Below are 25,094 nucleotides of genomic sequence, written 5' to 3'. Positions count from 1 at the left end.
ACTCAATACTTGGTCTTTTTATTGGCTAAGTGTGAACCTTTTGCACCTGTATAACTTATACACTAGAACAAACTAGTTAGTCCAAAGATTTGTGTTGGGCAATTCAACCACCAAAATTATATAGGAACTAGGTGTAAGCCTAATTCCCTTTCACCATCTATCAGTAAGTCTAATCAGTACGCATCATCTGATTTAACTTGTTATTTCAGTTCTTCTGATTTGGTCATGATTTATATTCGGAATTTAAACTGAAATTTGTCTAATTTTTCAACACTTGACCATCTTTTGCGTGGTCAACGACGCAACATGGCGAAGCAAGACGCTGCCACCTGGCATGTATGATTGGGAGTGTGGTTGATCGTCATTCATCAGATGTGCCCCCCCAGTGGAGTAGTAAGGAGCCGACCAGTGCTGCAATAATGCAATGCTAGGAACATGTAGCCAAATGAGGTGTTGCTCCTAATTGAACCTGTCGACGTCCCATTCGAGGGTGAGCGTGCGTAGGCACCCCCCACCATGTTCTCCAGCCACAGCCACTGCAGGTAGTGGATTCGGGTCAACCGAGCACTAGATATAGAACGCTCGCCCCCATGACACACTGCCGGAGTTCTCTGATGACCACGAATCACCGGTAGAACACGTTTAACAATACCTCTACAGGCTAGACTGCTAGAGCGGGGGGGGGGGGGGGGGGGGGGGGGGGGGAAGCGGGCATGCTGCATGCCTGCATCTAATTAATTGACCCGGCGGCGGGCTAGTAAAATAGGCACGCGTACGTGAGCAACGGTGGATCCGAGGTGTACTACAGCAAGCACCTGCCCGTCCTCATCTTGTTATCCGAATCCCATGCATGCATGCAGACGTGAGCAGCGGGTGGGCTTTCCCAATTTCCCCGTCCTCATCTGCTCGGCCCCCGTCCGTCACTCGATCTTGTGCGTGCCTCCTCTCCTCTATGGCCAGCCAAACCACCCTTGACACGTACGCCCAAGGGTTCACGCGGTGATCAGAGCCAACCCCCACTAGCAAGTTGACGAATCACATCACACTCGGACTCGTCTGGTTCGATCGAACGGCCGGTCCCTCTCGGGAAAGCGACGGCCGTTTCCACGAGCGCAAAAGCACCGGCGTCGTCGTCGGCCTATATATCTGATCAGCCTGCGCATGGCACTACTTACACATGAGCTCAGCCTGCTCAGCCCAGCGCCAACACGTACGAAGCGCAGTCCACAGCGGCTGAGTCGGACCGACGACGACGACCAGTACTGCCGCGTTCCTGCTAACTTGCTAGCTGCAGGCAAGCAGCGCAAAGCGCGACCGCGCGAGCGCGTCAATGTCTGGACCGAGGGTGCAGCCGCCGAGCCTCGAGCTCAACGTCAGGGTCGTCGGGGTGGAAGGCCTAGAGCAGGAGCAGCTGGAGCGCGGTGGCGGCGGTCTCTTCCTGAGGTACTACGTGCCGGCCGGCGGCGGGGACGGGCGGCGGCGGCTGCGCGTGGACACGCGCGAGGCCCCCTGCGGCGGGGCCCTGCGCTGGGGCGAGCTCGCGCGCTTCGAGCGCTGGGGCGGCGGCGCGGCCGGGCCCGCGCCGCCGATCGCGTTCGAGCTGCGCTGGCGGCGGCCGCGGCCGTCCGCGTCCGGCCTGGCGGCGTTGCTGTCGCTGGGGACTGGAGCGCGGGCGAGGCCGTCGCGGGTGCTGGCGCGGGCCGAGCTCCCGTGGGCCGACGTGGCGTCGGCGGCGTCGTCTCAGCCGGCGGAGAGGTGGCTCACGCTCTCGCCGGTGGGCCGCGAGCTGCGTGGGCGCAAGGCGCCTAGGCTGCTGGTCGAGGTCGAGGCTGTCCACGCCGTTGCCGCTGATCATCAAGTGGCGGAGAGGGCGCCCGGCGCCGGCGGCGCCATGGCCGAGTGCTGCCGTGCTGGCGAGCGATGTGGCCAGTGCGGCTGGGTTGGGAGCGAGGAGGACATGTTCCTCGCAGCAACGTTCGGCTAGCAGCACTAGGCTACCTCAATTGTCAATTCAATTCTCACAGCAAAAATAACAACTTCACACACTCCCATGTCAGCACCTTAACTTCTGCTCCAATTTTGAGAATTGAGATAATTGATTGTGTCACGTCGTCACCCTGTTTAACTATATCTCTACCATTATAAAGCACAAACTTCAAACGTCGTGCCATTATAAAGCACCAGCTTCGAAAGTCGTGCGTACGTTGTACGTCACATAGGAACCACGTAGGTTTATTTCTCTCCCGCCTCTCGTTCACCAATGGACCGTTTACACCACAAAAGGACCATATGAAATCATTCAAGCCAACATGACACAAGCCTAACGCTCCGAGCTGTGGCGGAACCAACCAGATTATTCCAGCTTAAGTGCCCAAGTCACACTTTTAAGGCAGCGACACACTTAAATCGGAATAATCTGCCAATTCATCGGATCTAGTTCGATAGAGCCACTTACCAAGGATCGAGTACCATTAGCTCACGCGATGGTGAAACTCGGATAAAATGCAATAAACATGAAACCACAATTTAAAGTACTTGAATTATTACATAAATTAGGGTTTTGATAAAAGATAACATTTGTTCTTAACGTTGCAGCGGATGATAATTAACGTCGATAAAGGGGTTCATGGCAAGACCTGGCCCACTACTCCTCCTGATCCTCTCCTATCGAGGTGGCATCCCACTCGACCGTCCAATCCAATGATAGAGTGACTGACCAAGTCACAACATCAACCATATCTTGCAATGAATCTATAAAAATGATGCTAAAAGCAAGACTGATTACACATAATACTACCTTCAGGACGAATGACCTATATAAAAAATGGTCAAATTTCTTTTCAACTCATATCTTTTTGCTTGCTCATGTGGACATTATATTCACCTTGATATTAGTTTTATTTTTTATAAGTATCAAATACCCATATTACTGTGCGTACTGGTTATGTCGTCCTTGTAATTTCTCTTACGGGGCGTTTAGATCCCTTCATTTTAAAGGGATTGAAATTCACTCAATAAAGTAACTTATTTAGTTTGGAATTTGGCATTCCACCACTTTCCAAAGTTTAGATATAAGCCTATCTCAAATTCATAGGGTGGAGCATAGGAAATGATTTTATGCATGATTAGAATTTGTTTCTAATCTGTAACTTACATGACACTCTTCGTTCTACTCCTCTATAGTTAAAATGTAGCACATAAATATCTAGGACATCTTGCTAATAATAGTATACAAATATATTTTGTATAAAAGTGAATTCGCTTAATTGATATATGACAAAATTACTATTAGGGCCCGTTTGTTTCGTTGGAATTGAATTCCATTTTAATAATTATAATTTAGACAAAACTAATTAAGTTTATATATTTATATATGTAATATATTTGTATATTATCCTAAATCATATGAGAGAGATAGTTATATAGTACATTTATGTTATAGAGGCGCAAGTAGAAGAATGTGCTATAAGTTGTACATCAGAAAAATAGCATGTAAATCTATAGAATTCATTTCCATCTCTCACCTCATGAATTTGAAGTAGGCTTATATGATAACTTTGGAAAGTAGTGGAATGTCATATTCTACAAAAATAGTCTATTCCATTAGTAAGATTCCAATTCCTCGAAATGAAAGGAAATAAACGGAGCCTTATTAGAATGGAATTCAATTCCAGTGATCCAAACGGGGCGTTATTAAAATATCTGCTGCTAAAAAAACATTAATCCGTTTTTTCACCTGTGTGCCGGCTCAACGCGCTTGGTCATCACATGAGCATTTCTGCATTTGCAACTGGAGATGGCCAAAGTAACAGCACGTCAACAGGGCGCTAATAGACATTACACTCTTTTATTCTCTCTATATAGAGACTATATCTCTTTCCCTTCTATCTGTTACTTTAAAATTTCAAAAATATTGAAACCAAAATATTTCACTAACCGTTAGCAATGTCCCATGGAAATAATAAATATGAAATCAAGAAGAATAAATAAAAAAGATAAAGAAAGACATACGAAAAATAATAAATTGCAAAAAAGTGAAAAATAGCGGTCCAGGTGCCGCGCGCTGGTGCTGGTGCGCTTTCACTGTGCCGACTGGGCCGAACAACCCCAGACTCGGCTGCCGCGCGCCTCATTTCAACTTCACCCCGCGTACGCGCGCTTGCTCTCTCTCTCCGCATTCCCATTCACTACCCGCGTGCTCGCGCGCTCGCGCTCTCTCCGCGACGACTGGGTGTGGGCTACCGCCGCCCTACGCCAGGTGCCGAGGCTTCGTCGATCTCTTCGCCGGCGACGAGCACCCACCAGGTACTCCCACCCATTTATTCCCCCTCTTGCTGTGCGAAACCGAGCACCCAAACCCTAACTTAAAGCCATTTGGCTATTTGATGCCTACTAACATTTCACCCATGTGCCATGTCCCTGTATTGGGTCCGCCACCGTTGACAGGATGCAAAAGCACTCGGGGCTTCGGAGCCTCGAGGGGTTCCGATCCCTCGTTGGATCCACCTCGACAGCCATGAAGGTCGCGAACCCCAGGCCCTCCCCGGATACTGGGGGTATTTCGTATGGGAGCTTCGCCAACCTTAAGATCACAGCAGGTTCTAATGTCGTTTTTGCCTCCACTTCGCTTTCACAAGCTATCAATCTATGCCACTGATTTCTCTTGGAATTTTTGTTTGATTGCAGAGAAATTAGTCAAGGAGCAGGCTTCAGTGAAGACTGATCTAGAAATGGCGGTATGATTTCTCAACATTTTTCAACGTTTTTGCCTTGCGGTGGAACTTTACTCGATCAATATATAGTTCTCATGATTCAATTGCATAAATTAGAGTCATTCCTGAAATGTAACCCGGTTGTCCTGTCCCTAGCATGGTTTAGACTTGGTGTCTATCTGGATAGTGCTACTAGCTGGCAAACTGTCTAGTGGTCGATCAGTGTAAAATTCCAAATTTGTATGCTATGGGTACGTGTCAGTTGATCATCCCTGGTGGTAGCCTGGTAGATTACATAGTTACTCTTCTAGTCTAGGCTGCTTTGGTATCTGTGATGCATTGTGAATTGCGAATTTAGGTCCAGGTTGAACAGATGGATTGCAGTGGTGCAGTGTATCCATAGCCATGTATCATCTAACCATTTAATCATTCCAAGTTGCCAAAATGAAATAAAAAAGGATCAGCCAGGATAGAGAGCTCACAAGCATTAAATCCTTGTTGTTCGAAGTTGAAACCTGCACTCTCTATAGCTAGTGTGAAGCTCGTGATTTTACTTTCTCTTTGCAGTGTTTCCCTTGTTTATTTCCCAGAAAGTTACATATATACTTTGTGTTGAGTAATTTGACTTTTGGTACGTTGGAATTGGATGTTGTGCCTTTTCAGCATCGACAGAGCCACTCTCATTCGTGTACAAAAAAGAACCACTATAATTATTCTGGTCTCTGGATGCATGTACTCTTTGAATTCGTAATTCTCCTGGGAAAGGGCTCTGAACATTGATCAATTGCAAAATCTGGGAAGTCCACCTTCCCATTTTTCACTGTTTTGTTCTGTATGTTCTTCTTTTGTGCTGGTCCTTAACTAAACATGGGACATTGTCACTTAGGAATCTATTGTGTGTTTTAATAAGAAACCATCTGTTTGGTGCGGATCGTGCTGTTAAATTCATAGTAACACAGTATGTGTCATCGCTGCACTTACCTTTCATGTTGCAAATGTTCTGGTGCAATTATGGATACAGGTTAAATTGGCTCTTGTGTGAAGTATGCATGTATAATTGTTTTTCTACACCAACTACTATTTTGGTCTTTGCCAGGATTTCTTATTACTGATGCATATGGTTTTATATGAATTCAGCATGTCAAATTGAGAAGAGCAACAGAACAGATAAACATTATAGAGGGAAAACTTCAACAAGCTTTGAATGAAAATGCAAAGCTTAAGGTGAAGCAGACTGAAGATTCGAAGCTCTGGCAGGGATTAGATTCGAAACTCTCCTCAACAAAGACCTTGTGTGATCAACTGACTGAAACTCTTCAGCAGCTAGCTAGTCAGACAGAACAAGGTAAGTTTTGGTGATATTTACTTTTCCCAACTGTTGTTCAAATCTGATTGGTGAAACAATACACTTACAGCTGAGGAAGACAAGAAGTTTTTTGAGGAGATGCTTGGGAAGAATTCCAAAGCTCTAGATGAATTCAACTGCTTGTTGCGTGATTTATCAACAAAACTGGAGTATGCGGAACAAAAGATAATTTCAGGTTGGTCGTTCTCTGAATACTCCACAACAAGTACAAGTTAATGGAGGTCTTTTTATAATTGACAACTTAGTAACCTTGTACTATAAACTTTGCATATGTTCCGTGCCTCTACCTACACCTTATATGATACATTAATATCTGAGTAAATAACAATCTGCAATGTTCTATGGGTTTCCAAAATAATGTGAGGCGGCAAGGCGTGCTATGGGTGCTGAACGTCGACCTCCGCACACATGGTGTCCGCCTTATACAGTTAGGTGTCACCTTGGCGTGGAATGGTGTTGGGTGGATCCCTATAAGACCGCGCGGATGCTAGACACGAATCTGCGTTGGGGTGGGGGTTTGGTGGAAATCGACCGTGCCATAATGGAAGAGAGCGGGAACTGCTGCATATATGCTCATGGACTACCTCTCAAACATCGTATGCAGTTTTTTTTTATATATTGTCCAGTTACATACTCACATACGGAGTACACACAAAGCACAATGATCTTTCTTTGATTAGTATAATATTTGCTCGTGTTCTTCCTTTGATTAGTATGATACATAATTATTAGTAGTGCTCTCTTAGCTGTACTAGTATGTGCTGGGCTTAAGAATCGGGAACAAACAAGGATGTACGTGCTGCACTAGTATCTAAAATTCTAGCTTACACTACGCCTCCATGCCGCCTAGAACGTGCTTATGGTGTCGCCTAGGTGTCTGCCATAAATGCCTAGGCATTGTGAGGGGGGTAAGGCGCCGCGCCTTACCACAGCGCCTCAATAACCATGGTGACAACTGACAATAATGTCTCTTCTGTTAATTTCAGGGAGACAGGAGATGTTGCAGATCAAACAAGAGAAAGAAGAGATGGATCGAAGTTACAAGGGACAACTGTATTCAAATGATACTACGATAAAGGAAAAAGGTATAAGTTAAATTTTCTGTAACAAATGATGAGTCAGAGTTGGTATTGGTGACATAATTAAATTGCATCAAGAGTATACAGTAGCAAAGTACCTGGAAATTGGCAAGTAGTAGAAAAGTAGAAATGTGATGAATAAGTCCATAAAATTGCCAACTTCTTTGTTTTCTTTCTATTCATTTTAATACCCCACTTGTTTCATTCCCAAACTGTGGTGGGAGTTTGAGGAAATGGAACACGATTTTTCATCCAGTGGTTTTCACTTTGAGGTGTGCTTAACATGCAACAGTACTAACCTCAATAATATAACTGAACTTATATATGCAGATTCGCTCATCAAGCAGTTGGAGGGTTCACTTGATGATAATAAATCCCGCTTGATATATCTTGACTCCCGCTTGCAATGCATGGAGCAAGAACTGAAGCTAAAAGATGATGTTTGTATCAGCCTGAAAGGAAACCTAGCTAGCAGTGAAAGTGAAAAGAACAGTTTGGAGCTTATGAATAAGGGACACATTCTGGAAATTAAAAAACTATGCCAGGACAACAAGGATCTTAATGAATTGTTTAGCAGCTTCATGGTTAAAGTAACTGAGCTAGATAAAGAACATGCCTCTATGTCAAGTCATGTGTCTAGGCTGATTTCTTCATTTGAAAGATTCTATGAAATGGCCCAAGAGGAGAAAATGCTAATGGCAAGATCTTCTAAGGATAAATTTGAACATCTTCAAAGCCAGTATGTAGATTTGACATCAGAAAACAATGCTCTCAAAACTGAAATTGAAGAACTGAAGTCCAGACTCATAGAGTTGCAGAGAACTCAAGAAATTGTTATGGTTCAACATGTTGAAGAATGCCAAGTGGCTGAAGATAAGATCAGAAGATTAGAGTCTGAAGCTGAAGTTTCTGCCTCCAACATAAATCAGTTAGAAAAATTAGCTTCAGAACTACAAGGGAGAATTCAGAAGTTACTAGAAGATTCTACCTTTGCTGAAAATCACAAGGTTTGTCAACTATCTGTCCCAGTTACAAATATTTGTTATTGAAAACATTTAATCACATGTAAGCTTCTTTACTCATGGTATTGTATATGCAGCAAGAGTTGCTTCAAAAGATTTTGAAGCTAGAATCAGATAATCAGGAACTCCTAGGACAAATGCAGTCCATTATGGAAGAGAAATCAAATAATGCTGAATCTCTGCATGGAGAGATAACTAAGCGTGACCAGCAGGTTGATACACTTGAGAATCAGATCAACCAGCTTCGTAGTGTTCTGGATGAGAAGGAGCAACTCTATCTTTGTTCTGTACAAAAAGAGAAGACTTTGGAGGAACAGAAATTACAGGTTTGTGTTTTTTTAGTTCTTTTAAATATCATAATGTGATGGTTTAGGGAACGAGCGCTAGCTCGTTTGGTAGAGCACTCCAGTTGAGAGCGACGCCACTTGGCCTCACCCGGTGCTCACCTTTTTTCTTAGTGAATTGCCATTATGCCCTGGCCTATCATTAAAAATTGTGATGGTTTATACATAACATAAGTCCATAACAGTCTTTTGAATCCAATGCCCAGGTCGAAGCATTGCTTTCTGCAACAGAGTGCAAACTTAGTGATGCAAAAAAACAGTATGATTTGATGCTTGAAGGCGAAAAGATAGAGCTATCCAAGCATTTGAAAGAGCTATCTCTCAAAAATGACCAGGTATTATAGTTCTATTAGCTGCAGAGTACTTTGACATCTGGATCGCAAATAAATTACATTTTTTTGCAAATGAATTTTACAGGCGATCAATGAAATCCGTAAGAAATATGAACTTGAAAAGATTGAAATTACTAATGCTGAAAAAGAAAAGGTAAGTTAAATTCTATTTTAGAAATTATTTGTGCAAGATGTCTATAATGCTCAAGTTATTCTAATGCCATAATTTTTATGAATGTTTGGGAATTCAGGCAGAAAAGCTCATAAGGGAAATTGAAAACAAATGCAACGAAAAGATATCACAGAACAAGCATGATTCTCAGAGGTATTTGATTTGCCTTAAGGAGGAACATGGCACAACGGTAAGTAAAAGGAATTTGGTTTCTTCATTTTAAGAAATTAAGTTTACTCTTCCTTAAGACTTAGCACATGTGCTATGACGTGGAACGACGCAAAATGTTGGTGCTGGAATAGTTGAACAAAGTAAGACAAAGCGTTAGGGTGCTGATAGCTTGGACTTTTATACAGAATTGCATGGAAACTTTCTTTTAAGGGTTCTCTGCTGAAAAGGTTTAGTACATCAAAATTTTGTCAGACGTCCTTGGTGTTCCTTTCTTTAAATTGCAGCTTCTTAATGGCCTTGCCATGTAGATAAAAAGAAAACATACCAAAATAACCTAAGGTAGCAATTAGCTTAAAGATTATTTCTACGTACTTTATGGTAAGCACTAAAGATGGGTTTAGTGATTTACATTATATTCATCTGTCACACAGTTCATAGCATACTGCTGACAAAATTTGAGACTCCAATAGCACTTTGGTTTCGCAGCAGCTTAAATATGATATTCCGCAGCACGATATCAGATAAACCATTTTAAAATTTTGTTCCTGTAAAATTCTAGACTTCCAAACTGTTACTGCTATAACTTATGGACCTGCATTGCAGAGCTAGTGAAATACTAATATATATATTTATATTAATCTTATTTAACTGTTGTGTACATGGTGTCAAAAACTAGGATATAATTAAATGTTGCACAGTAGCTAGTTTGATTAAAACTGTATACCCCTCCTGAAATGACCATGAAGGTGGTGGTGGTTTGCTGATATTTCAGGTGGCGAGAATTCAGCAGGATAATGAGCATAAAGAGTCAACTCTCCGGGCTTATCACAAAGAAGAACTGCAGCGCATTCAATCTCAGGCTGAGAATGAAATGAGGGAGGTCGTAACAAATTCTGCAACATGCTTTGGTCATGGAAGTTTTCCATACTGATGGAATCTGTATAAATATGTAGAGGTTGTCATTGCTCAGAAAAGAGCATGAAGTTCAAATAAAATCACTAAGGATGCATCATGAGGAAGAATGCCAGAGGATGCAGGAGGAACTGGAGCTTCAGAAGTCCAAGGTGGTAACTGATTTTTTCGTCATTTTGAAGATAGTCACTTTATTAAATACCTAAAGCATTCTATGGTGCAGGAGGAGAAGCAAAGAGCATTGTTACAATTACAGTGGAAAGTAATGGGAGAAAGTCAACGAGTTGATCAAGAAGTGAACTCTAAGAAGGTTCCGTCTATTCACTAAGTTTGGATACGTTCATAACTAAGTGATGTACATGTCACATGCATTCAATGTTTGTTTTAGTATATTGATTGCATAACATGCTAAGTTTTGAACATAATTATGTAGTCACATATGTTCTCACTAAGTAAGGTCAATTGTCTCACAGAATGGATCCCTTGTGCAAATAGTTTTTTGTAGGTTCTAGATTAATCAGAAAATATTTTTTATAGGTTCTGCATTCTAACGTAGTGTTCTGCGAAAAGGGCCTGTAGCCTAGTGGTTAAAAGTTTCCTAGTAGCACCTCCAAGTCCCGGGTTCGATTCCTTTCGGGGGCGAATTTTCCGGTTTAGTTAAAAAAATCTTCTCGCTATGCCCCATCCGCTCTCGGGTTACGATGTCTTGTGCGCCACTTTTCGTTTGGCTCGTTGCAGAGTGGACGGTTGGCGCTGGTCCGTTAGTGATGGGAGGCCAAAGTTCGGGGATTTTCTCGGCCGTGACCATTGTTTTTGTCTCTTAGTATAATACCGGGAGTGCGGTCATTCCCTCATTGACCGAGTTTTTTTCTGCCCCTACTGAGAGGTTCAAATTGACGAACTAACTTAATGGTATTACGCTACTATGGCTCTACACCTTTGTGGTTTGTGATTTCATACACATTTAATTGGGCCTTATTCTGATTGGATTGCAATAGCTGTTTTACACCCTTCGATGTGTTTTATTTCATGTTATTTGGAAAAGCAAGTGTAAAGCATCTATAACAGTTAAAGTAGTATCATGTTTGGAATGCACATATGGTCCAGTGGCACTAATGAAAGAATATGTTATTTTATTTTCAATTTGGCCATGCAATCAATCATTAATTCGAACAGAAATCAAATATAACCATTAGTTTCATTTCTGGTTTTAAATCTTACATGGACATACTGCAGCATGGTTTGCTGTGCACTTTTGTCAGTTCATCTTCTTTGTATTCATTATATGCTTTGATTTATTTTTTTTGCATGGACTATGGACAAAGTAATATTTCAACCTCTTTTGTTTTTTTAACGTAATGGCAGAAGCTCTGTGTTTCATTTAAGAAGAATGGAATTGACCTAGTTTTAAGGAAAACCGGGTCCGAAACCTACACACAACGCACAAACAACCCAGACAATGACAACCTCACACACAAATCCCATCTAGAGTCATCGTTGCCGAGCTCAACACAAGGTATGAGCAGTCTGACTCTGCAAGACGGGCCACACATGGCCGAATGAACTCGATGACGCCTACACCCAAAACCCGCACAGGAGGAGGAAGACTGCGGTGCACCATCGTTGCCAAGCCTCAACACCCCACGCGAGGCAGCTCCGATTCTTCACCAACGAGCTTGATCCTCCGCCCCGCCCCCGGCATTTGCCCAACCTCCAAACAATACTAGTCCACAAGGAAGAGGGGGGGGGGGGGTTCGCCTCATGTCATCGTTGCCGAGCCACATCCCCTGATGTAGCAGTTTCGACTTTAGTACTTCACGTTGCAATACCCCCACCCGCATACTAGCCACCGAAAAGCGAAAGCATCAACCGAAGTCGACGTCGTGGTTGAGACAACCTTCAATAGCGACGCCTTCAGGAAGGGGGTGACATCTGGGATGCCACCATCGCATGTTCGAGATAGACCGGGCTTTTGCCCACTGAAGATAGTGCTGGGGAATGCGATACCTCAACAGGGGAAGCGGCGCCCACGACTGTCATCTCGTTGAGGCTTTCACCATCGGTGTCCCCCAGCACCACGCCGGACCCTCGGGTTAAAGCAAGCAGCCACTGCTGTTGCCGCTGCCAGGCATCCCGCACAAACCCCTCTATAGGGGTAACGACGTGCCGGCTGCCGCATCAGCCGCAAAGTTGCGTCGGTCGCCACCCCCTTCGACTAAGCACACGAAACACCTTGCCGTGTGCGCCAGACTTCTGCGCGCTAGAGCTGAATCCGGCTGCCACCAGTCGGCTCTGGCACCCACGGCCAGCGAAGCCAGCTGCCACCGAGCGCACCGCTGCCGTCGCCACCAACCTGCGCCTGACCTGGTCACTGGTTGCTGCCTCCATCTCACCAAACGATAGAAGGGCCCCACCACCGCCATCCCGGTCAGCGCGCAGCCCTGTCGACGCATCACACCGGGCCACGAACGCCTCTCCAACCTTGCAGCCACCCAATGCCCAAGCAGACCCCAACCTGCAAGGACCACCACCACCAAGCGCAGATCTGCGAGGGAGGGCCAGGTCCAGGTCGATGGGCCCAGATCCGCCGGAATCGCATGAGCCACCGCTGAACAAAGCCCACACGACCCACGCCACCCTGCCTCTGCTGCCGCGCACTAAGCGGGCCAAACGTGCGAGTGCCGCCGACGCGTGCTGGCCACGCGAGCGGGCAAGGGAAGCAGCAGGCGCCGGCTGAAACGCCTCGCCGCCACCTTCACCGCGAGCCGTGCGAGCAACCCGCCAGCTAGCTCCAGCGGCGGCAAGGCAGAGAGGGGAGGGAGGGAGGCGAGGTGGCGGCGGCTTAGGGCTAGAGCCGCTTGAGTCGCCCGAGCGGGGTGACGCGGGGGCCTTCTCCAATTTCTCTTCCTCTCCTTTTCAATCTCTTTTGTTCTGCACTGGGTTGCTTTGGCACATTTTGATTTTCATTTGATTGTAATCCTAGTTATGTACTTTTGTTGCTAGCAAATATCTGAACAAAATCTTAATTCAATGCATGTATATTCGATTTTCCTGAGACTAGTAGCTGTGTTTCATATTTGTCATCCTGATCATAATTTCTCTCTAAATGTTATCACTAATTTTTTAGACGAATCAATGATGAGAATATTTTGGTTCATCTATCTTGATTAGAAGGAAATACTCTGATAGTTAAGGAACTAAATTGCAAGGTTATTTTTCATCTAGATTGTGGCGAAGTGATTTTTTTTAAAAAATTGTTATAAAATGCATATGCAGTTTCAACATGTTGGAAGCACAAGGCTGGTCCAGATTCCTATCTTGAATTTTTTCTGTTTAAGTGAGACATCAGTTGCTTCTCCTTTCTATACCTGGTAACTGTTACTCAGTCCTTACGAAGTGCATAGATTTTTCAGGAATACTCTGTTTCGTCGATTAGGAGGAGCGACCCATATGGAAGAAAAGAACAAGAGGTCCAGTTGGTAAGTCCGGAGACCAATCGGAAGGTAAGATGCCATTATTTTCAGTGGTACGCTGTGCAAATGCACTCATTTGAGAAAGTTGAGATCAAGTCTTTGTTATGTTTCAGGACGTAAACTTACCTGGGATTTTACAATCACCAATTTCGAACATGTTGAGAAAGGTAGAGAAAGTGTCTCAGGATATTCCTAAACATAGAAAGGTGATTACTTCAACAATTTCTTTATTTTTTGTAGCTTGAGCTAGCATAGGTCAGATTGTGTTTTTCTGAATGCAATTAATTTGTGAATTTTATATTATCCGGGTTTCTCACTTCTTTAGTTAAAATAGGTAACCCACCATGAATACGAAGTTGAGACAGCAAATGGAAGAATCACAAAGCGCAGGAAAACTAGGAGCACTGTCATGTTTGGTGTATGAACTCTTATTGCATCCTTTACATTTTTATGCATTTTATTAGCTATCTTTTTCACGAATGTTTTCTGTCATATTTTTTCAGGAACCGAACTCTCAGAAACCATTGCATAATACTACTGACAAAGATGTTAAAAAACTAAAAAAGGTATGATGGTTCTGCAGGGTGACTTTTCTTATTTTTGATTCACATTCTGACATAAAGGAATCCACGAAAAACTAACCCATGCCATGGATTCGGCTTGTAACTGGATTGTTCGTTCTATTTTAATATATTGACCTGGAGTTCTCCTGTGTGTTTGAGAATAAAAGAATCCAAGGAAAGTATTTTTTTAGTGAACCTTATTATGTTCTGTTAGATCAATTCTTTATGTACAATTGTTGAGTTCTAATCAAATCTAGAAATTCCTTTTGAACTTCGGTTTTTTCCTAATCTGTGACCCGTATATTGTTTGTAATTTCCTATAATTGCTGTTTCTATTTAAGTTTGTGTCATAAAGCACATTCATAGTTGACATCATACGCCATAACTAACGATTTCACAAGATGCTGTAATCATGATACTTCCAAAGGAGACTTAATTTTGATGAGCTTCCTTCCATACTGTTATTTTTGTTTTTTTACTCATCATTACATGACTGCTACATTATATAATGGTTTTCCTACATTGCCTAGCTGATGGAGTAAATGCATTGCAATCGAATTCGAACCAAAGTAACCAGGCATTGCAATGGAGTTGAATTGGAAACTTTTTAAGGGGCAACTATTCAAGACATGAACATTCCTATACATTGTGTATTTTTGCAACACTGACAGTTATGATGTGCTGCATTCTGCAGGTTCCTACAAGATCCCGTGCACATCCTGCAAACATTGGTGAATTATTCTCTGAGGGTTCCTTGAATCCGTATGCTGACGACCCTTATGCTTTTGACTAGAAGGTGATAACTTGTTTCCTCCTTGGCAGATTTTATTTATTGAGCAGTACTAACGCTAGACATGCAGCACTGAACACACCCAATACTGTTTCATTTATCATTTATTAACTTCCGAAGAATGGCAATCTTAACATGGACCTTACATTTTTCAAGTAATTTGGATTGTTTAAAACAAACTAAGTTCAACTAGAGGAGTTGGATGACCATAACAACGGTTTGAAAAGCATAATATAACTTGATATCTTTCTGAGTTCATAACACATTTCTTGTCAGTAATTTACCTATTCTCACCAAGTTTAGTTCATGATTTTGGGTTAGCGTCGGTTCCAGTTTGATCAGCAGAAACTACCAAATTTGTTCCATCAGTAGTATGCCATGATATATGGGTTATTCATGTGAGGATAGGTGTCTTTCTGGTCTTGAAATTTGAACTGAATATCGTCTTGCAGCTCACGCCTGGAAGTATCATTTTTGCAAGCACGATGACGAATTCTGGAACACACAATTACCACCACCGTGTTGGGTCAATCCTACGGCTTTTCCCTGGTCATCCGTCCATCATAATGTACATGACTGCCGTTGACTCATGTATCTCTGAAGTATTGCTACTGCAACAACCATCACGATTGTCGGATATGTAGGTGTAGATTTGTGAATGAACTGTACATGCCATAACTACGGAGTAACTGAATATCCTCAGATAAAACGCTTTGTACGCGTCGTGCGATGCTGTTGGATTGGAATCGTGTTTGCCCTTTCCTCCAGATGCCAAGGCCCGGTGGAGTAGATGGGCTCCGGTCTGGAAGTGGGGCACAGCATGTGGATACAGGATTAATGCCACTGGGTGTTTGCATCTATGGAACGACGGAAACAATTCGGATCGATATTTGCTTAACAACCATCAGGCACTGATTGGTTGGCCAGACGACGAATTGGAGAGGGTAGACTTTTTTCTTAACCCAACGTTTGCTTAACACTAATATCTCTAGTGCAAACTGCCTGATTTGCACATAACTTCATATGACTTAGCGTAAGTCAGCGTAAACATAGTTACTTCATTTCAAATTATAATTTTAAATTATAAGAATTTTTAGCTTTTCTAGATATGTAGTTTTTATTATGCATTTAGATGTATATCATATCTTGATACACGATGAAAGTAATGGATCTAAAAAAGTTAAGTGTTTTATAATTTAGAGCGGTTAGCGTACAGATAGAGTAGCTGTTACAAATTATCTAAAATGATGTTCAGATAGAGTAGCATATTCTAGCAAAACAAAACTATATGTATATCATTTACAGAATAATTGATGAACATGTTATATATATATATGTGAGGTGTCTATGACCTATGAATTAAACTAATGATTAATGAACTATGTCTATATGTTAATTTGGTCTATGCAAATATAATTATGAGTTAAACTGATGAACATGTATGTGAATTGTGAATTAATGAACGATGAATTGTGCTAATTTGGTGTTATATTAACGTGGTTTGTGAAACTATGAGTATAATTACTATTTTCTATTGTTAAATTAGTTTGGAGTTAACTAAAAAATAATTATTATATATATTTTATTTTTTCTGTTCTGGCTCGCGAGTTAAACGAGCCAGCTCGAGCTCGTAAACGAGCCGAGCCGAAGCTCGAACTCAGCCGAGCCGAGCTGGCTCGTTATCCACCCCTAGATCCACTCATCTATAGTTAGGTGTTAAAAATTAGCTATCACCAACCTACGATAGTTTGTCCTACGATCCACCTCTATGCATGTGCCTTTCCAAATTCCAATAGCAAATGGGAAATGTATTATAGACAAAACCATAAATACACCAACTTCTACATATTAGATACAAGCGATATTTAGTTAATATGGAGAAATGTAGGTAGTTAAATAATACTCCATCGCAAAATAGTAGTCGTTTTAGCTCTTAATTATGTCTATATTCAAATGAATGATGATTGAAAGTGCATTAATCCCTTTTGTGAGTTTTGGTGATTTGGATAACAACACATTTAAAGGTCTAACGAGTTTGCTAAGTGTTGAACAGGAAATTCAGTATGATGAACATACTTGAATAGTGTATAATGATCAGTAAACAAAGGTTCAACACGAGGTTAAATAACCAATGAGACAATGCAAATGGATATAATATGATCTCTACATTGGTTTGAATATATGGACAAGACCTGAGAAATCACTACATACATATGATCAGAATAGAGGATGAAGTGATTAAGAGGATAGGTCAAGCCAAAGTGAATAAGATATGAGGAATCGTGAATTGGCTTGACCATATTACTATCAGTCCATATATGCTTCTATGAGAATCAAACTAGAGCTTGATTAATCTTAACAGTTATATCTAGAAGACATTCAAGCAAGGTTCACAATATTGAAGAAATGATTATCTCAATGGATGCTCAAAATGATGTGACTCAAGAATGGCTTGATAGGGTGAAGATAGCAAGGAAAGGGCTTCGAGGAACTAAGCGAAGGTGAAGGCCAAGCGACGGCTTGTGGACCGAGGTACCATGGCTAAGGTGAAGAAGAGAGTACTTGCACTAAGTCGATGAACTAATCAGCTATGAAGAGTTATAACATGTTGATGCATCAGCAAGGTGACTTGAAGCCATGATTTGAACTCATACATGGTGATATGGTACAAGTCACAGGGTTTGATTTATGTTTGCTTCAAAAGGTGAGACAAAGATGTTTGTGATCCTTATGAAGCAACGCCATGGAGAAATCACACATGAGATGCCAATTACTCAAGGAGTTTACTTAATTATATTTTATTTAACTTGAGTATAGGAATCGTCGTACTATAAAGAGGGATCCAAAAAGAAGGTTGGTGTTTGCCAAAGCTCAAGCCTCTATATTCAAAAGCAATTTTTGAAAACCAAAAATCTCTTGAACGTTCTATGGTTGACCGTGGTTAGGTTTGAGAAACCTAGAGTGTTCTTGTTGAAAAGCAGCTGAACTTCTTAAACTGCAGCTGAGCTTTTTAGCTGAGCTGAACTTCAGCTGAGCTGAGCTTCTTCAGCTGCAGCTGAGCTTTTCAGCTGAGCTGGACTTCAGCTGAGTTGAGCTTTCTCAACTCCAGCTGAACTTCAACTTCAACCGGGGTCAAGGGCAAGTTCAACCGGGGTCCAGAGAGGTTCAACCGGGGTCCAGGGCAAGTTCAACCGGGGTCCAGAGAGGTTCAACCGATGTCCAGGGAAAGTTCAGCCGGGGTATTTTCCCCGGACCTCACTGGTCAAAACCGGCTGAACCGGTCCTAGGGGAGGTTCAACCGGTGTCAGGGTCACCTGACCGGTCTGACCTCCTGACTGGCAGACTGACTTCCAGTCTGACCCCCAGGCGGTTGAACCGGCCCTAGGGGCGGTTCAACCGGTGTCAGGACCTGTTTTTGCAGTCTGACCTGCAGTCTGCCAGTCTGACTGGCAGACTGTCTGTCAGCCTGCCCCAGGCGGTTGAACCGTTCTTAGGGGCGGTTCAACCGGTCTTGGTCAACCTGACCAGTCTGCAGGTCAGTCTGCCAGTCAGTCTGACAGTCAGACTGGCAGACAGTCTGCCTGACCTGCCAGGGGCGGTTCAACCGCCCTAGGGGGCGGTTCAACCGGTCTCAGACAGAAAAATCTGCCCAACGGCTAGTTTTGAGCTCCACCTATATATACTCACTCCTACCTCTCTCCCCACACATCAGAGCACGACCCAAACCCTATTTCTAACTTGAAGAACACCTCCCACTCTCTCTCACACACCTCTTGCCTCTCCCATTTCAAATCTTTGGAGAGAAATCTTTGAGTGAGTTTGAGAGCTGCGGTTTTTGTGATTCATCTCCAAATCTCTCTTGCTCTTCTTCATTTGAGCTTTGGTACTACATCGAGTTCTTTGTGGATTCATTACTCTTGGAGCTTCTAGCTCCTAGACGACTAGGTGTCTCTTGTGAGTCTCCAAATCTTGTGGAAGACCACAAGAAAGTTTGTATTACCCGCTCGTTTGAGCAAAGATTAGTGTGTGAGCTTGACCTTTGTGGTCGACAAAGGGAGGATTAGGGTTGAAAGAGACCCGGCTCTTTGTGGGCGCCTCAACGAGGAAGTAGGGCACCTTGGTGGTGTGACCGAACCTCGGGATAAATCTTGTGTCTCTTGTGTTCTTGTTCATTGTGCTTATATGTGTTCTTCGTTCTCTCACCATTCCGTGAAAGATTTGTTTATATCTTTTTGGTGTGTGGATTTTGAGAAGTGCCCTTCTCAGATCTACTACTTTGTACCCTGTGGATCATTTAGAACATCTCATTTCCAAAGTTAATTGGATGAATTTCGAGATCAATTCCGTTTTACCCAGTTTGCTTCTAGTTTTTGTTGAAAAGGTTTTAACTTGCCTATTCACCCCCTCTAGGCAACTTTCAATTGGTATCAGAGCCTAATCCTCATTCTAACGCTTAACCGTGTGAGGAAAAGATCATGTTGGAGGGGACTAAGAAATGAAAGTGCTTCTATGCTTGAAAAAGTTGAGGTTGCCTCAACTTCATCTTTTGGTGCAGATGTTGATCCTAGGGCAATAGACCTTGCCATGAGAATCGCCGAAAGGATGTTCCTCAAAATGAAGGAAGATGAGGCGAAGAACAAGATTGAAGAAGAAAATGATCGATGGAGACCAAACGACGAATCCACCTCTTCACAAGGTTCGTCTTTCAAATCTACTTCTCATATGTGCTTTATTGCTAATGGGAGTGACAGTGAAAGCGAAAGTGAGGATGAGGAGGAGCAAGAAAGTGATAGTGAAGATGAGGATGATCTTCAACAATTCTTCGCTCAGCTAAGCAAGAAACATCGGATGAGCTTGCTCAAACTCATGAAAAGAGCGGAAGAACAAAAAGAAATGCTTCATAAGCAAGAAGACTTTCTCATCAGAAAAATCGAAGACTTAGAGAAGTTGACCAAAGAGCATGAGAAGCTAAAGTGCTCTCATGATGATTTGGTCCAAAGGTATGAAGACATTTCAATTGAGCAAATTAAGTTTGTTAATCATTCATCATATATTGCTCAATTAGAAAATAAAAATGCTATGTTCAAGAACACGATAGAAAAGCTAAATATTGAAAATCTAGCTTTGCAAGAAAAACATGATATGCTTGTGTGCTCTCATAATAAATTTATGGATTCACATATCATGTTAGAAATGGCTCATGAGGTTGTGTTAACTAATTTGAAATCATACCAACCTCACATATGCACATGTACTCAAGTAGAAACTATATTATCATGTGCTAACAAATGTTGCTCTCAAGAAAGCCAATCTTCCATTGAGCTAGAAATTTTAGGAATTAGTGATATTTCTATCACACAAGAAAATAAAGAGCTCAAGGAAGAAGTTGGAAGACTAAGAAGGAGCTTAACTCTTTTGAAGGGAAAGTGTCATGCTCAACCTTCTCAAGATAACCATGATAATATGGTGAAAAAGCTTGAGAAGGGGACAACCGTAGCATGCACAAAACCCCTTCAAAAGAATACCAAGCTTTCCAAGAAGGGCATGAGCAAAATCCATGGTGAGGAAATTAATGCTCATATAATTTGCTCTAACAATGTACCTATGTGCGTCAACAAAGAAAGATCAAAGAGAAGCGATAGGAGGTGCTATGGATGCAAGGAGAAGGGCCATGAAATCGATTCATGCCCTCACATGAAGAACCAAAACCTTGCACAATCAAGAAAGATGACCATCAATAAGGATGAAAGCAGAAGGCAAATGCATTGCAAGGACAAGCACCGCATTTGTTACAATTGCCGTGAAAAGGGTCATATATTCAAGGTTTGTCCAAAGGGAAAATTCCTAAGCCTAACTTGTCAATACATTCAGATATGCTTAGGAGACCTAAATTTGACTCTTGTGCTAGAAAGGTGATGAGTTCACCACATTCTAGGACCAAGGCTATTTGGGTGCCTAAGTCCTTATTGGCTAACCTTGATGGACCCATCCAAAAATGGGTACCAAAATGTACTTAATAAGTTTTGCAGGTACCCAGAGATGATATGAAGCTTTGGGGTGCTTGAGCGGTTTAACTCAATTCTTATCTCAAGCTATCAATCTTACATTGTCTATCCTTTAAGATTGACCCAAAGATGAATTGAGTTGTTATATCACTAACTTCATATTCATCTCTAGCAAGAACTTGTGTTGTAGGGAATAAGGATTAACCTTTGTGGGAATCAAGCAAAAGGCCTACAACCAAGTGATATCCAAAGGATGGTAACAATTAATTCTTAAGTGCATATTGCTTTTAATTGGTATATTCCTTTGTGTTTTTTGTAGCCACATAGGAAAAATGAAGCACTTGAGAATAAACTTAAAAGATTTTACCTTGCTTTGGAAAGGATCTAATTATATGGTAGATTACAAGTTCATATTTTCATATTGTGACAATCTACATGCTTTAAATTGATTGTATGTATCTTGTGGCATATTTCAAGTTAATCATCATATTATTGCCATGACCTAGACATAAAGAGTATTATCCCATGTTCTTAAATGAATAGAGTGCTAAGTAAGAAATTCAAATTCTTAAAGCACTTACCAAAAGGGAATTCTCTATATGACTAGAGTTGTGAGACTAATGTTTCTATCCAAGTGTTTATGTAGTCTCACAACATGAGAATGTGTTTCCCAAATGGAGTGTACCATTCAACATTCGAAGAAGATCGAACCAATACTATGTGAAGTATTCATTCTTGTTTAAATTGGTTTTGAGTCTTCTACATTAATCACTTACCATGCTATGAATTAAACTTGCCATGTAAACTTAATTAAATAATCATGCTACTTTCATTTTTTTACAATTGATGTTATGCATGATGCTTGTAAGGGTAATTTAGTTCATATCATGAGGTTTCCTTGTTTTAGTAACCTTCTTGTCATTCATATACTAGAGGTTGCTAAATAGGAAACAATTGCTTGTGTTACTAATACAATCTCTTTTAAGATATTTCATGGAAATTCATAAGTAGAGATTGTGGTCTTTCAATTGGTAAAATCACAAGCTTTAAAGGTTAATCTTCACCTAAAAGAAAGATTAGGAATGCTCAAGGCAAAGGTATGGAACAAATTGCTTCAATTAGTAGTTGATCAATAGTAGTTCCTTCCAAGTGGCATTCTTTCAATTAGTAATAATATATTCTATGGAAAGGAATGTCAATATGAAGGTTAAATTCCTTTTGGCTTAAATTTGTAAATTAGTGCATATTGTGAATTCACTACTCCATGTGCATTAACTTAAAAAGAATTTAATTTATGCCTTTACGCCTCATAAATGATGATTTGTTTGACATTCATATATAGATATCATCATTCATTAAATACTTCCTTGTACTACTAATACCTCTTTTCAAAGTGTTTTATCGACTAGTTTTAAAAGGAAAAGAGATAACAAAGAAGGAAGTCTCCACAAATGATGAAAAGAAGAATACTAAGGTGACACCACCACAGATAGTAAGATCTGTCAAATTGGTATAATAAATGGTACATTCTATATGGTGGTAAGTATTCTTAGGCATAAGTTAATTCATTGCAAATTTGTCATGCCTTGACCATGATATGTAATATACTCCTCATGAGACTCTTAACTGAATTGAAAGTGCATGTGGCAAGTCATTCAAATACTTGATGCACATATCTAGTGGGAGAACATTATATATCTTGTGTCATAGAGAATAAGTTTCACTTGAGTAAGCTATACTAAGACAATCCAAAATGGTGAATTTGTATCTCATTCATATGGATTGTAATCTTTGTTTTCTAAATAGCTACTCTTGATGCAGTTTAAAATTCCCTTGTCGTTAAATCTAAAAGTGCATAAGAATCCTTTTTGTTGATATTCATCACATACATATGCACTAACATGGATATGATTTTTAAACTGTAAAAGGTACAATTAGTGATCCATACTCTCTAAATTTTGGAAACCCATATTTTGATATCTTAGAAATCTACTTCAATCAGTATCCATATGCTTCACATTGAATTGGATCACTAAGTTGTAAATTCCATGCATAACTTGTCTTTATGATATGAATGCTTATGCAACTAACCTTGATAAGGTAGGTGCACCCAAGGTCAAGCTAGGTTCATCATCAAGAAGGCAACACAATGATGTATCAAGAAAAGGAGAAAAGGCTCCTATTCTTAACTCTTGCTCTTATCTGTGAGTTTACATATCAACTTGGAACCATAGTAAGATGGTTATCAAGTATATGTGGATGCCTATACAAAGAGAAAGGCCACAATAAGGAATGTGTGGGTACCCAAGGCTCTTACTACTAATCTTAAAGGACCCAATTAAAATTGGGTACCAAAATACGAAGCTTAAACTTGTTTTGCAGGATCACTCCTTCAATGGATCAAGTTGGGTGCTCAATAATGAATATATAAATCATATTTGGAGATAGTAGCAAGGGTGGTAACAACTGAATCTCATGTGCATATTATTTTCAAATCTTATCTCTTTTGTGACTTGTGTAGCCACTAAGGGAAAAGAAGCACTTGAGGATATACATCAGTTATTGATTATGAAATAAAGGTCCAATTGGAAGATAAATAAATATTATCATATGGTCAACAAATCTAAAACTATGTGATGTACTCTCTCTAGTTAATTTGGATTTGATTCTTCTATATTAGACACTCACCATAATATGGATTAAGTCATCCCTTTAGACTTTATTGAATAACCATGCATATTATCCATATCATTCAAAATATATTGTGCTTAAGGGCTCAAGGGAAATTTAGTCCATATTATGAGGTTTTTCTGTTTTTAGCAACACGCTTGTCTTTCGCATATAAAGGGTTGCTAAATAAGAAACTAGTGCTTGTGCTACTAATGCCATCTCTTGTGTTGAGTTTATCCATAGAAAATCTATGTTAAGAGATGGTGCTTGTTTTAAATTGGATAAATCACAAGCTTAAGGATACTATTCAACTAAAGTAAGATGAAGTTGATAAGAGGCCAAGGTATGAAAACTTCCTCTCCTTCAGTTGTTTTAGTATTCTATCCTTAGTGGGATGTACCATAATATAGATTAATTTCATTGCAATATAAAATGTTCAATAGTGCATATAACTTTGACATCAACCATATATGTGCACTAATTTAAAATAATTTAATCTACCCTTTTGGGTTCTAAGAATGATGATTCATTTGCCATCCTCATATAAGGATCATCATTTGTGAAACCCTCCTTTGTGTTTCTAATGCTCTCTTTTCTAAGTGTTTCAATAAGGTCCTTCCAAGCGCTTTCAATATGAATTCAAAATCTATGGATATAAGAGTCTTGGTTGTTTCAATCATTGAGTTTTAATTGATCGAATCAAGAAAAGATGAAAGAAGTTCAAGATCACTTGGTTGGATGAAATCGTAAAGAGAAAAGAGATCACAGTGATTCAAGAAGGGAGTTATATTTTTTTGTCAACCAAATAATGAAGATGTAGTGACATATTTATATGATATCCTTCATTATGAGGTTTTGGGGTTCATATTAGCATGCTTTACCCTTCAGGATTTCAATTGATATACTTTCAATTCTTAAACTTTCAATTGGTATAATTTTCATTATCTATGTAAAGCATGTTATGTTAAACCAAGATATAGTGCAAACATCTCCTTTAACCTCGTATTGTTGATGTGCATAAGTGTACTTTGTGTACTCTTGCATGCACAAATTGAGGGAGAGTTTAGCCTATATCTTGTGAGACTAATGACTTCTTTCAAGTTCATGTTGTGTAGTCTCACACCTTGGAGAACATCAAATGAGGATGAATGGTACCATAGAAATGAAGAATTTCTCTTGATTGTTTGAAGAGGATAAGTTTCTCTTTGAAATGTCAAGCCTATCAAAAGCTAAGATGGAAATTCATGATTATAATGGAGACCATGTGGCGTAGAACAAAGGTGTGTCACTCCATGAACTATTGTATTACAATTGTGTATCTAGGCTCTTACATGCTAGTGTGTGCATGTATATGCAATATCTTAAGTCACGCCATAAGGTTGCACTTGTGGTGACGATTAAAGAATCTCTAGATATTTGATTAATACCTCTTGTGGTGATGTCATAAGTTTGTCTTAAGTCATCTTAGTGAGGTATGAGTCAA

General features: G+C 40.8%; 2 protein-coding genes across 5 annotated transcripts; both read left to right on the top strand.

Annotated features, from left to right (window-relative positions):
* The first annotated feature begins 1,183 nt into the window (after window positions 1-1,183).
* On the top strand, window positions 1,184-2,089 carry LOC115208752 (uncharacterized). The gene has a single exon (NM_001371227.1). It carries the CDS (start codon window positions 1,331-1,333, stop codon window positions 1,982-1,984), a length of 654 nt encoding a protein of 217 aa, NP_001358156.1. The 5' UTR covers window positions 1,184-1,330; the 3' UTR covers window positions 1,985-2,089.
* A 2,027-nt stretch (window positions 2,090-4,116) lies between these two features.
* Window positions 4,117-15,823, top strand: LOC100500741 (uncharacterized). 4 transcript variants are annotated; one of them, XR_004853072.1, is made up of 21 exons: window positions 4,117-4,305; window positions 4,447-4,598; window positions 4,687-4,736; window positions 5,850-6,057; window positions 6,128-6,253; window positions 7,065-7,163; window positions 7,488-8,164; window positions 8,257-8,505; window positions 8,730-8,858; window positions 8,941-9,009; window positions 9,107-9,217; window positions 9,971-10,078; window positions 10,152-10,262; window positions 10,334-10,420; window positions 13,387-13,447; window positions 13,524-13,613; window positions 13,697-13,789; window positions 13,918-14,001; window positions 14,087-14,149; window positions 14,841-14,942; window positions 15,389-15,823. XR_004853072.1 is itself a non-coding variant. In XM_008664056.4 (20 exons), exons 2-19 carry the CDS (start codon window positions 4,448-4,450, stop codon window positions 14,937-14,939), a joined length of 2,613 nt encoding a protein of 870 aa, XP_008662278.1. In that variant the 5' UTR covers window positions 4,117-4,305; window position 4,447; the 3' UTR covers window positions 14,940-14,942; window positions 15,389-15,823. The 4 variants fall into 4 exon arrangements, 2 of the variants coding, with proteins under 2 accessions (XP_008662278.1, NP_001358354.1); XR_004853071.1 differs by having other exon boundaries at window positions 13,515-13,613; XM_008664056.4 differs by lacking the exon at window positions 13,387-13,447 and having other exon boundaries at window positions 13,515-13,613.
* The last annotated feature ends 9,271 nt before the right edge of the window (window positions 15,824-25,094 follow it).

The sequence above is a fragment of the Zea mays genome, chromosome 10 (genome assembly GCF_902167145.1).
Source record: "Zea mays cultivar B73 chromosome 10, Zm-B73-REFERENCE-NAM-5.0, whole genome shotgun sequence".
NCBI lineage: Eukaryota > Viridiplantae > Streptophyta > Magnoliopsida > Poales > Poaceae > Zea > Zea mays.
Note: the sequence above shows the minus strand (reverse complement) of the source record. Positions and strands in the feature narration are given on the sequence as shown.

Coding starts and splice junctions, on each gene's coding strand:
- LOC100500741 (XM_008664056.4), top strand. CDS start 4,448: ATGCAAAAGCACTCGGGGCTTCGGAGCCTCGAGGGGTTCCGATCCCTC. Junction 8,165..8,256: donor CCTTTGCTGAAAATCACAAG/GTTTGTCAACTA, acceptor TTGTATATGCAG/CAAGAGTTGCTTCAAAAGAT. Junction 14,002..14,086: donor GGAGCACTGTCATGTTTGGT/GTATGAACTCTT, acceptor ATATTTTTTCAG/GAACCGAACTCTCAGAAACC.
- LOC115208752 (NM_001371227.1), top strand. CDS start 1,331: ATGTCTGGACCGAGGGTGCAGCCGCCGAGCCTCGAGCTCAACGTCAGG.